The sequence below is a fragment of the Oncorhynchus mykiss genome, chromosome 12 (assembly GCF_057628025.1).
Source record: "Oncorhynchus mykiss isolate SJ-2025 chromosome 12, ASM5762802v1, whole genome shotgun sequence".
NCBI classification, from domain to species: domain Eukaryota; kingdom Metazoa; phylum Chordata; class Actinopteri; order Salmoniformes; family Salmonidae; genus Oncorhynchus; species Oncorhynchus mykiss.
In genome coordinates this window covers 21271480-21283681 of record NC_143033.1, presented here as the reverse complement: position 1 = coordinate 21283681, position 12202 = coordinate 21271480, and the positions used below count along the sequence as shown (strand labels likewise).

General features: G+C 43.2%; 1 protein-coding gene across 8 annotated transcripts in view; it reads left to right on the top strand.

Annotated features, from left to right (window-relative positions):
* Positions 1-12202, top strand: part of LOC110537156 (PDZ and LIM domain protein 5) — a 112455-nt gene that overhangs the window by 10378 nt on the left and 89875 nt on the right. For all 8 annotated transcript variants that reach the window (XM_036937167.2, XM_036937166.2, XM_036937165.2 and 5 more), the window contains exon 2: positions 2214-2319. In XM_036937167.2, coding sequence (XP_036793062.1) covers positions 2221-2319 — 99 coding nt within the window. In that variant the 5' untranslated portion in view covers positions 2214-2220. The remainder of the gene's footprint in view (positions 1-2213; positions 2320-12202) is intronic.

The following is a 12202-nucleotide window of genomic DNA, read 5'->3' as shown; positions in this document are numbered from 1 at the left end:
GGTGGTTTAAGCACGAAACACAGACCTTATTTGAAATAGATCAAGATATTCTCTATGGAAGACATGATCGGTAAAATAACAAAGGAACCCCTTTCAAGTTCAGCCGCAAGTTATTACAGGAATTATAACGCGTCGACTATTTATCTGTAAACCATATACCTTTGACTATTACGAGCCTGCTGCTGCCTACCACCCCTCAGTCAGACTGCTCTATCAAATATCAAATCATAGACTTAACTATAATAAACACACAGAAATACGAGCCTTAGGTCAAATCCGTAAACTATCACCTCAAAAACAAAACGTTTATTCCGTTCCGTATGTTATCTAATGGGTAGCATCCATGAGTCTAAATACTCCTGTTACATTGCACAACCTTTAATGTTATGTCATAATTACGTAAAATTCTGGCAAATTAGTTCGCAAAGAGCCAGGCGGCCCAAACTGTTGCATATACCCTGACTCTGCGTGCAATGAACGCAAGAGAAGTGACACAATTTCACCTGGTTAATATTGCCTGCTAACCTGGATTTCTTTTAGTTAAATATGCAGGTTTAAAAATATATACTTGTGTATTGATTTTAAGAAAGGCATTGATGTTTATGGTTAAGTACACATTGGAGCAACGGCAGTCGTTGACTGATTGTTTTTTATAAGATAAGTTTAATGCTAGTTTGCAACTTACCTTGGCTTACTGCATTCGCGTAACAGGCAGGCTCCTCGTGAGGCAGGTGGTTAGAGCGTTGGACTAGTTAACTGTAAGGTTGCAAGATTGGGTCCCCCGAGCTGACAAGGTAAAAATCTGTCGTTCTGCCTCGTTCCTAGGCCGTCATTGAAAAGAATGTGTTCTTAACTGACTTGCCTAGTTAAATAAAGATTAAGTAAAGATTAATCGGTCGACCTCTGGTCACTTCCTAAGTGTGTGGTAGCCTGTTGTGTCAGTGAGGTGTAATGCTGGCATGACTCTGTGCTGAAACACTTTATACAAGAACAGTTTTGGATAGTGTTGTCACAATACCAGTAATATTGCGGTACCATGGGGGACAAATTCAGAGTGGCATAGTGTCCTGTTCACCCTGTTCCAGCAATGCTTGTTCCCGTTTTCTAAATGTTATGCGCATGTGCTACACCAAAAACCTATCCCTGATATTCACACTTCTACTCAATACAACACATATTGACTTCACACTGTTCACTGTATGATAGAATGCTGCATAGAATGGTTACCTTGCTCATATTCTTCTTTTCATTTAATTGTTTACTTTATTTAGGGGGTAGATCAGCTTTAATAGTGCAGATCGATTGTAGCTTCCATCAATGTAATTGTCTGCATCATTTCCAATCCCACATATGTTTTGTAAATTTATACACTACCAGTCAAAATGGTTTTTCTTTACTTTTACTATTTACTATTTTTTGTGTAATAATATTGAAGACATAAAAACTATGAAATAAAACATGGAGTCATGTAGTATCCGAAAAAGTGTTAAACAAATCAAAATATATTTTATCTTTTAGATTCTTCAAAGTAGCGACCCTTTGCCTTGATGACAGCTTTGCACACTATTGGCATTCTCTCAACCAGCTTAACTTGGAATGCTTTTCCAACAGTTTAGAAAGAGTTTGTTGACTGCTTTTCATCATTTCTGTACTCCAAATTCATATTCATTATATAAATAGGCCCTTTTAATTTTGTCTGGCTTTGCTCATATTTGAAAAGACCAACTTCTGATTTGGCTGAAGGAATGGGAGGAAGGAATATACTGTACATGCATAATGATCTGCAAGTCATTGTGGCAGTCAGGGGAAAACTGCATGAAACATTCTTTACTTATCAGTTAACACACAGACCCTCTCTCCCTCACACTCATCACTCTCTCTCCCACAAACACATACACACTACTCCCAACTTTAAAAACGTTAGGCACCAAATTGAATGTAAGGAGCACCAGAAATAGATTGATTTTGAATCGTTTAGGCTTATGAATCCTAAGCACATCTCATGAATAGCAGACCTTGAAGGAGTTACCACATATGCTGAGCACTTATTGGCTGCTTTTCCTTCACTCTGCGGACCAACTCATCCCAAACCATCTCAATTGGGTTGAGGTCGGGTGATTGTGGAGGCCAGGTCATCTGATGCAGCACTCCATCACTCTCCTTTTTGGTCAAATAGCCCTTACACAAGCCTCAATATGTTTTTGTTTCTCTAGGAGAATCATGAACAGCAACTACAGCGTCTCCCTGGGTGGCCCCGCCCCCTGGGGCTTCAGACTGCAGGGAGGAAAGGACTTCTGTCTGCCCCTCACTATCTCACGGGTGAGTCTCTCTCTCTCTCTCTTTCTGTCTCACCCTTTCTGTCTCTCACTCTTTCTGTTGTTCTCTCTGTTTCTCTCTCTCTCATATACACACACACACACACACACACATGTTCTGCCCCCCCCCCCCCAAATAACATATCACACAAGCTCATACTCACAGACATGCCTCCTCTCAGCCATGACACTCACCTCACAGGAATGGCTTTCATGCTCACCATTTCATCTGTCTCCATGGTGATTAAAGGGCCATGCTCAATATGCCATCTGTCTCTATGGTGATTAAAGGGCCTGTGCTCACTATGCCATCTGGATCCATGGTGATTAAAGGGCCATGCTCACTATGCCATCTGGATCCATGGTGATTAAAGGGCCATGCTCACTATGCCATCTGGATCCATGGTGATTAATGGGCCATGCTCACTATGCCTTCTGGCTCCATGGTGATTAAAGGGCCATGCTCACTATGCCATCTGTCTCTATGGTGATTAAAGGGCCATGCTCACTATGCCATCTGGATCCATGGTGATTAAAGGGCCATGCTCACTATGCCATCTGGATCCATGGTGATTAAAGGGCCATGCTCACTATGCCTTCTGGCTCCATGGTGATTAAAGGGCCATGCTCACTATGCCATCTAGATCCATGGTGATTAAAGGGCCATGCTCACTATGCCATCTGGATCCATGGTGATTAAAGGGCCATGCTCACTATGCCATCTGGATCCATGGTGATTAAAGGGCCATGCTCACTATGCCATCTGGATCCATGGTGATTAAAGGGCCATGCTCACTATGCCATCTGGATCCATGGTGATTAAAGGGCCATGCTCACTATGCCTTCTGGATCCATGGTGATTAAAGGGCCATGCTCACTATGCCTTCTGGCTCCATGGTGATTAAAGGGCCATGCTCACTATGCCATCTAGATCCATGGTGATTAAAGGGCCATGCTCACTATGCCTTCTGGCTCCATGGTGATTAAAGGGCAATGCTCACTATGCCATCTGGATCCATGGTGATTAAAGGGCCATGCTCACTATGCCATCTGGATCCATGGTGATTAAAGGGCCATGCTCACTATGCCTTCTGGATCCATGGTGATTAAAGGGCCATGCTCACTATGCCATCTGTCTCTATGGTGATTAAAGGTCCATGCTCACTATGCCATCTGGATCCATGGTAATTAAAGGGCCATGCTCACTATGCCTTCTGGCTCCATGGTGATTAAAGGGCCATGCTCACTATGCCATCTGGATCCATGGTGATTAAAGGGCCATGCTCACTATGCCTTCTGGCTCCATGGTGATTAAAGGGCTGTGCTCACTATACTTTCTGTCTCCATGGTGATTAAAGGGCCTGTGCTATATATTCAGTATGACACTTACCGCTGCTTTCAACCACACAACCTTTCCTTTGGCAGCTTTTACCACAAAGTCCCCTTTGACTGCTCATGGCCTCTGCCAATCTCCCTCTGACTCTATCTTTGTGCTTCTCATGCCATTTTTATCTGACATATCTAAATAACAATCACAGTATTAACTATCCCCAGAAATGTCCAGAAACTCTGTGAAGACTACAAAGACTAGAAAAGTGTAGGCTTTGCTCTTCAGTCTGATGACTCTTTACACTGGGTCTCCAGTCCACATGTCTCTGGCTCTGGGTTCGTACTCAGTTGGGCGTTCCTCCCAGTCCCAGAGCACTAGATGAACCTGTCTGTCTACGGAGGCCAAGACAGGAACTCCTGCAGGTCTTTAATATCTGTCTGGGTCATGGGTCTCTGGCCTGGGTCTTGTCTGGGTCTGGGCTGGGATAGGAGAGAAGCAGGAGTGCTGCCAGGCCTGCTGTGTGAAGAAGGACTCTGCTACTGCTAGTGATGAATGGTTGTGAACTGCTGCTCTGCTGCATCACCGTAGTTATACACTGTTTGGGATTCTCTCCATAATGCTGTTTGTGTTGTTGCTGTGAGAAAGAGGAGATTCTCTCCAACACTGATTGTGAATTGATAGTGACTATGCAGCTCTGCAGTGTATGACCCACAATTATCCATTTATCCTTTGTCAATAGCACAGCAGTATTATGATGTCTTGTACAGTATTTTAGCTAGTATTTGCTCAGTACTCTGCCCCTCAGTGGATGATTGAGACAGTTTGCTTTGGCTGTAGCTCCATGTTGGTTTTGGAGATTGCTCTGGAGAGTTTCCTTGGAAGGAATCCTAAAACAAAAGATTTGAACTATGAAGATAAATTTGGTCGTATTCATGCTTGTATCGGTTCATTAAGTTTAATGTTGCTGACATATCTGGACATGTAACTGCCACAACTAAATATGAACATAACTTTTGAAATGCAATATTCTGTTTTCAGACAGTTGAATTAGGTCTATAAGGATATATAACAAACCCCCACAATATCCCTGTAATTACAGTAAGACACACAGATTAGTAAAGGGATTATTTCTGAGCCACAAAATACATTGTTTATGGAATTGTCAGTGCTTGAGAGCTTTAAATATCTACTTCAGCAGACATTGGAATAAATCAGGTGGGAAGAAATCCTCTGAGAATGTGTCTGCAAATCCAAAATGTCAGCTTTGAGTTTAGTGGTTTGGCAGCATTGGGTTTGTCTAACTTTGGGCATTGTCCAACTCTCTCAGAATGCTGCTTTGTGAAAACCAAAGTCTGCCTAAGTATGAACTGAGCAATATGATTATCCACTTCACAGACAATTCCATAAATGTACATGAAATGAAGTTATATGCCCGTAGTGAATGTCTGGCTGGGTCTAATGGGCAGTCATTTCTCAATTCTGATACTGCTCTAGACTTCTTAAAGGGTATGCCAAGTCCATAAAGGTTTTGAAATACAGTACATATGATTTACTCCCTCTGAGAAGCACATTGTGAGAGAGAAGTGTTTGTTTTGTGAGAAATACAGTACTCTACTGAATGTTTTATTTTACCTTTATTTAACTAGGCAAGTCAGTTAAGAACAGATTCTTATTTTAAAATGAAGGCCTACCCCGGCCAAACCCTCCCCTAATTCGGACGACGCTGGGCCAATTGTGCGCCACCCTTTTGTGCTCCCGATCACAGCCGGTTGTGATACAGCCCAGGATTGAACCAGGGTCTGTAGTGACACAGGCCTTAGACCACTGTGCCACTCGGGATGTTCACATCTGGAGGAATTTTTGCTCATGGAATACATGCAGTGGGGATAAACAGAGCCATTGTAGAGAATTAAAGAGACTATAATCACTGGGTGGTGGTGGTGGTGGTGGCCTGGCCGCCCAGACAGAGATACCCACAGTATCACTCTGTGTCTGTAAAAGGCTTTGTTTTCACCCATGTTCTAACCACATGAACACACATCCACAGCCACTCGCCCTGTAGCTGTGTTCAGCTGGCTGGGGTCCTTTTAAGGGAGTCAGCTTCAATAGGCCCAGTGGAAACAGTCTGTACTGGTCTGATCTCTCCATATGCCCACGGCACATGTCAAGAGATAACATGAGGACAGGGAGGGAAAACATGACTCTATACCCACCTAGGGCGTACTCAACAACATAACCCTGCCCTGCCTCTGCCCCAACCCACACACAATGATACAGAAACACATGCAAAGCACATGTATTTTCCCTTTTCCCGCATTTGTACTGTAATGTAGAGGCCTTCACAGTGGATTGCAAATCAGAGGAAGATTTTCAAAAAGTAAGTGATTATTTAATCGCTATTTGTGATTTTATGAAGCCTGTGCTGATTGAAAAATATGTTGATGTGGGGTGCCGTCCTCAAACAATCGCATGGCATGCTTTCGCTGTAAAGCCTATTGTAAATGGGACAATGCAGTTAGATTAACAACAATTTAAGCTTTTAACCGATAAGACACTTGTATGTACCTTGATGTTTAATATCCATAATTTTTATGATTATTTATTTGAATTGCGCGCCCTCCAATTTCACCGGAAATTGGAGACTGGTGTCCCGCTGACGGGACGCCTAGCCCTAAGAAGAGCTTGGATAGGTTCAAATCAAATCAAATCGTATTGGTCACATACACATATTTAGCAGACGTTATTGTGGAATATGTCCTGTCGATGTGGATAGGGGCGTGCTCCCTATGCTGTTTCCTGAAGTTCACGATCAGCGCCTTTGTTTTGTTGGCGTTGAGGGAGAGGTTATTTTCCTGGCACCATACCGCCAGGGCCCTCACCTCCTGTAGGCAGTCTCGTCATTGTTGGTAATAAGGCCTACTATGTTTGTGTCGTCTGCAAACTTGATGATTGAGTTGGAGGCGTGCGTGGCCACGCAGTCATGTGTGAACAGGGAGTACAGGAGGGTGCTAAGCACGCACCCTTGTGGGGCCCCTGTGTGGAGATGTTGTTTCCTACCTTCACCACCTGGGGGCAGCCCATCAGGAAGTCCAGGACCCAGTTGCACAGGGCGGGGTTCAGACCCAGGGACCCGAGCTTAATGAGGTTGGAGGACGTCCTCTGGAAGTTGTCATAATTACTGTGTAATTCCTTTTTGGAAAGGGGTGAGACCGTGAGCCTCCTAGGTTCTGTATTGAAGTACCCAGAGGAGGGAGAGTCGGCTTCTGTGAGTGTGAACGAGTGACACGGGAAAAGGTAGGAGGGAGGGAGAGACGAGAGACAGCAACCAACCAAGCTGACTTGCACTATAGTAGACTAATAGCTGCTATAGCGAGGTTATTTATCATCCAATATGATTATGTGGTACCTGTCTTGACTGCATCAACTCAAGAGATGCTAGTTAAGCTAGCTAGCTCGCTAGGCTAATTGAGGCTGCATGTGCTCTCTCGACCTACACAGTTACAAACAGCAACTCCATTCAGAATATAAAGTAGCAGCCTACCTGTTGGCTCTTGGTCGTTGTAGCCTATCCTTCTCCTTTAACTTGTAATTTCATCTTCCATTGATTAGATATCTCCTAACTTTTGCCTCACACGGAGGCTCTATGACTGTAGCCTATTGCCGCTTTGATGACTTATGATTGGCCAACAACAATAGGTTCTCGAGATTTCGAGTACAGGTGGATCTGTGAAGACCTCTACTGTAGTGCATCTCTACACTACAAGTACACACCGTAGGTCATGCTTCTTCCTTTTCAGAATGACATTGTTTTCTGACTCTTTTTTAATGGGCACTAGATATAGACTATCTTTACTTAGATGCTATGAACTGCCTGAAGTCTTTACAAGGCAGCAGGGTGGTCAGTCTCGGTCCCAAATCGCAGATGGCCTGTCCAACTGAGAGGCCGACTGTCTGAGAGGTGTCCTTGATGGGCCCTAAGCAGGACCTGAGAGAGTCTGCTCTCCTTCTCTCCTGGGGTATTTATAGGCTTATAAACGTGGCTTATAAACGTTTACTGAGGGCTGTTCTAAGGGCCTGTGTGGACCCTTGATCATGTGGCCCAGTTTACCCTGCAGGAGGCACACAGCATTGTGACGTGTCTAACAGAATGTCCATGACACACTAAGTACTAGCTAGCTGCTCAGCTGGCCCTAGTCATTTTAAGTGGTCCAGCGGGTGGTGGCGGTGCTTCATGTGAAGTAGCTCAGTGCCCTGGACCAGGTCTCCCTACCCTGTGCCCTATATCATCCAGGCAAGTCCAGGGACATGTTGAAGGACATGGTCAGTCACTCAGGTCAGTGACCCACCACCTGGGAGATAATGATAATAATAATAATAATAATAATTAGTGAGAGGGATTGTTATTGCAATCTCTCAGCATTAGAAAGAGAGGGAGGGATGGGGAGGGCAATAGAGGGAGAAACCTGGAGGTGGATGTGTTGGACAGACAGACACTACTCTGGAGGTGGATGTGACAGACAGACAGACAGACAGACAGACAGACAGACAGACAGACAGACAGACAGACAGACAGACAGACAGACAGACAGACAGACAGACAGACAGACAGACAGACACTACTCTGGAGGTGGATGTGACAGACAGACTGACACTACTCTGGAGGTGGATGTGACAGACAGACTGACACTACTCTGGAGGTGGATGTGATGGACAGACAGACACTACTCTGGAGGTGGATGTGACAGACAGACTGACACTACTCTGGAGGTGGATGTGACAGACAGACTGACACTACTCTGGAGGTGGATGTGACAGACAGACTGACACTACTCTGGAGGTGGATGTGACAGACAGACTGACACTACTCTGGAGGTGGATGTGATGGACAGACAGACAGACAGACACTACTCTGGAGGTGGATGTGATGGACAGACAGACAGACAGACAGACACTACTCTGGATGTGACAGACAGACAGACAGACAGACAGACAGACAGACACTACTCTGGAGGTGGATGTGATGGACAGACAGACAGACAGACAGACAGACAGACAGACAGACAGACAGACAGACAGACAGACAGACAGACAGACAGACACTACTCTGAAGGTGGATGTGACAGACAGACAGACAGACAGACAGACATACACCAGCCTGGAGGTGGATGTGATGGACAGACAGACAGACAGACAGACAGACAGACAGACACTACGCTGAAGGTGGATGTGACAGACAGACAGACAGACACTACTCTGGCTCAGTGTGAAAGAAAAAGGGAGAGTAGCAGGGGTGGGCCCTGGCAGTAATGGTCTGGCTGAAAGTTTAATGGGGGGGTTAGATTGGCATATGATATCACACCTCTGAAATATCTTTTTCTATAAATAATGGGTCCGATGTGTGACATTGGGATCAACATTTCAAAATGTAGTTCCACGTGTACTTAAAGGAATGAAAGTAAAAATATGCAAATTGGCCCATAACTCCAGCTATACAACAACATAGGTCTAGGACTATACATCCTTTAAGCCGGATTCATACAGACATTGGCAAGTCAAATTCAATAACTTTCAGGGACTTTTTCAAGCACTTCATTGTAATTTTCAAGGACCTCAATGTTATACAATTGTATAATTTATATAATTGTACATATAGGGCCTAATATTTGGCCTTGAGAATTCATTGATATTCACATTATTTTTAAATTCTAAAATATGTGACAGTAATGAATAGCGGCAGCGTTAATTTCACCATCACCATTTGAATCTCACCAAAAACAGCGACCAAAAACCTGGTTATTTTTGTAATTGAATGATTTGTATGGAAAGCAAAGTTGAAGCCAACATTAGATGTTGTTGTACTCATAATAACCACATGTGGTTTTACTGCAACAGAGTAGAGCAACACCCTTCAATTGAAGCAGCAAGAAACGAAAGTGGCCACATCTCTCACAAAATCTGATAAGAAAGAAATCACTAATAAATATAAGGGAGCATGAGACCTTATAAATCAGCTACAATATTACAAGGAATTTCCAAGCACCTAATTGAAGAAAGGTAGGCCTATTCCAGTACTTGAATTTCTGAGCTCCAAATTCAAGTTCAAGTAGGCTACTTCAAGCCCCTTATATTGTTTAGAATTGCAGGTGTAACATGGAAACCAAAATGTATTTGTCATGTTATTTCATTATCAGATCATGTCGTCAATAAGCCCACTAGGCTACGTAATGTGTTGTCATTATAACCAGAATAATGAACAGGAATAGCGGTGGGTGTAGACTCAGTTTATAATCCGAGGCACAAAAACAAATGAAAACATGAACTCATTACCTTGATGTTTTCTCTGTTAATCTAACAAGACCCGGCTGTAAATCAAGCCGACAACAACAGATGATAAACATCAGTATTCGCTGGGGATATTAGATCTAACGTGGATCCAGGCCCAACTGTCTTCACCGGCATAACAAATGAAACACCAAAACATTCTGGACATTCCTCGTGAACAACTTTTTTCCAGCAAGGAAAATTCCTTCCTGGATCAAGTGATGAAAATACCACGGTGCAATTAAACAGTTCGACACCAAATGCGCATCCAGTATTATACATAATTATTTTAGAACCACTTTAATGACAGTATCAACTTAGGTTTTAATTGTCAAGGGAAGGTGACTCTTTCAGTTAGTGCATTTGATTTTGAAATCACTTAGATTATTTGGGGATTTGTGTGCCCATGAAAACAGTTTTCACTCCACATAAGGAGATACGAAATGTTACATAGTTACACTGCATTTCTGAGATCTATGGCAGCTAGTAACGCGACTCAGGATAAGACACAGATGCAGACACAGGAGGCAGACTAGTTAGAATCTCAGATGTTTATTACAAAACAGGGGGCAGGCAAATGTCAGGTCAAAGGTAGGCAGAGGTCAGTAATCCAAGGCAGTGTCAATCAGGGACAGAACGGCAGGCAGGGTCAGGACAGGAAGAACGGTCAGAACCTAGAAGACTAGAAAACAGAAACTAAAGCTACTGGAAACCAGGAACACACGCTGGTAAGACTTGACAAGACAAACTGGCACAGTACACAGGGGATAATGGGGGAAATGAGAGACTCCTGGTGGGGGGTGGAGACAAGCACAAGTCAAGTCAAGCTAGATCCAGGATTCTTACAGGGTTCAAGTTCATGTCTAATTTACCTGATTAATGCTTAATATATGATAAAATGACAACTTACACTTCCATAATGCAAGGACATAAAATGTATGTTTTATCTCAGAAGAATTTTGACCAATCCGTCAAGACACCAACCATAAGAAAGAGTTAAACACGTGAATGTTATTGAATATATGTAGCTATGTCCCCCTTATATCTTAATGGAATGACATGAAAAAAAGTATTATCAATGACTTGTCAACAGCATTGTAGGAACTCCTCAGTGGTACCCGCGTTTATAGAAAGACCCTTATATATTCTGTGTGTATGAAACAATAGGTTTTTAACAACCATCCATTTGAAAATAAGTATTTTTGAATTATGCTGCATCTCTAGTATGTAATCTCCCAGAGACTCCTAGAGAAACAACATTTCATTTCAATCTTTGCATGTGGACATAGACGAATGGTACTGTCTGAATAAATACAAAACAGACTCCTTCCTTACTCCATTAACCACAATCGACTTGGCAGTTAAATGTTAGGAGACAATAAGAAATAACTCATTTTCTTTTGTTACCTGGCTTACACACTAGAACTAGATATTTCATGTGTTCTCAATGAAAACAATGGCTAATTTACTCTTTAAAATCGTGAAGCTAGAACATGTTGTCTCCGACAGTAAAAATAAAGTAAGCCTCTGGAACACGCCAGCACTAATAATGTTTCAGTGTCAAAACCAATGTTACAGAGCCGTGAACGGCAATAAAAGCACCAAGTTCAGCCACTGTGAAATATGTATTTTTAGTTCTTCTGTGGGTTATTGGTATGTGTTATTTGGTAACTTTTCCACAGTGTATCTCCTGTGAGCGTCATGACCTGAATGAAAAGGCTTGTATTAAGTCACTGGTGGTCAGAACTAACACCACAGGGTCGGTGAGCAAAGCCACAAGCTTTGGGCGGCAGGTAGCCTAGCGGTAAGAGCGTTGGGCCAGTAACCGAAAGGGCTTTGCTCCGTATATCCGAGTGGACAAGGTCAAAATCTGTTTATGTGCCCTTGAGCAAGACACTTAACCCTAATTTTCTCCAGAGGCACCACTTTACTATGGCTGACCCTGTAAAACCACACATTTCACTGTACCTATCCGGTATATGTGACAATTAAAAAACTGCCCTGTCATTTTTCCATCGTGACCAGTGTACACTTTATTGGTCAGAGAGTGACATTCCTGGGATATATTTCCACCATCACATGATCAGAGACACGTGGTGGCATCAATGTGTCATGTTTCCAGGCCTGCCTCCAGACATGAGGACCAGGAGGAATGGGCCCTGGTCTTTATGTGCGGGTCCACACTCAGCCCACTGACTGGAAATGTCATTTTGACAAAGAGCAGCGGCAGGGGCCA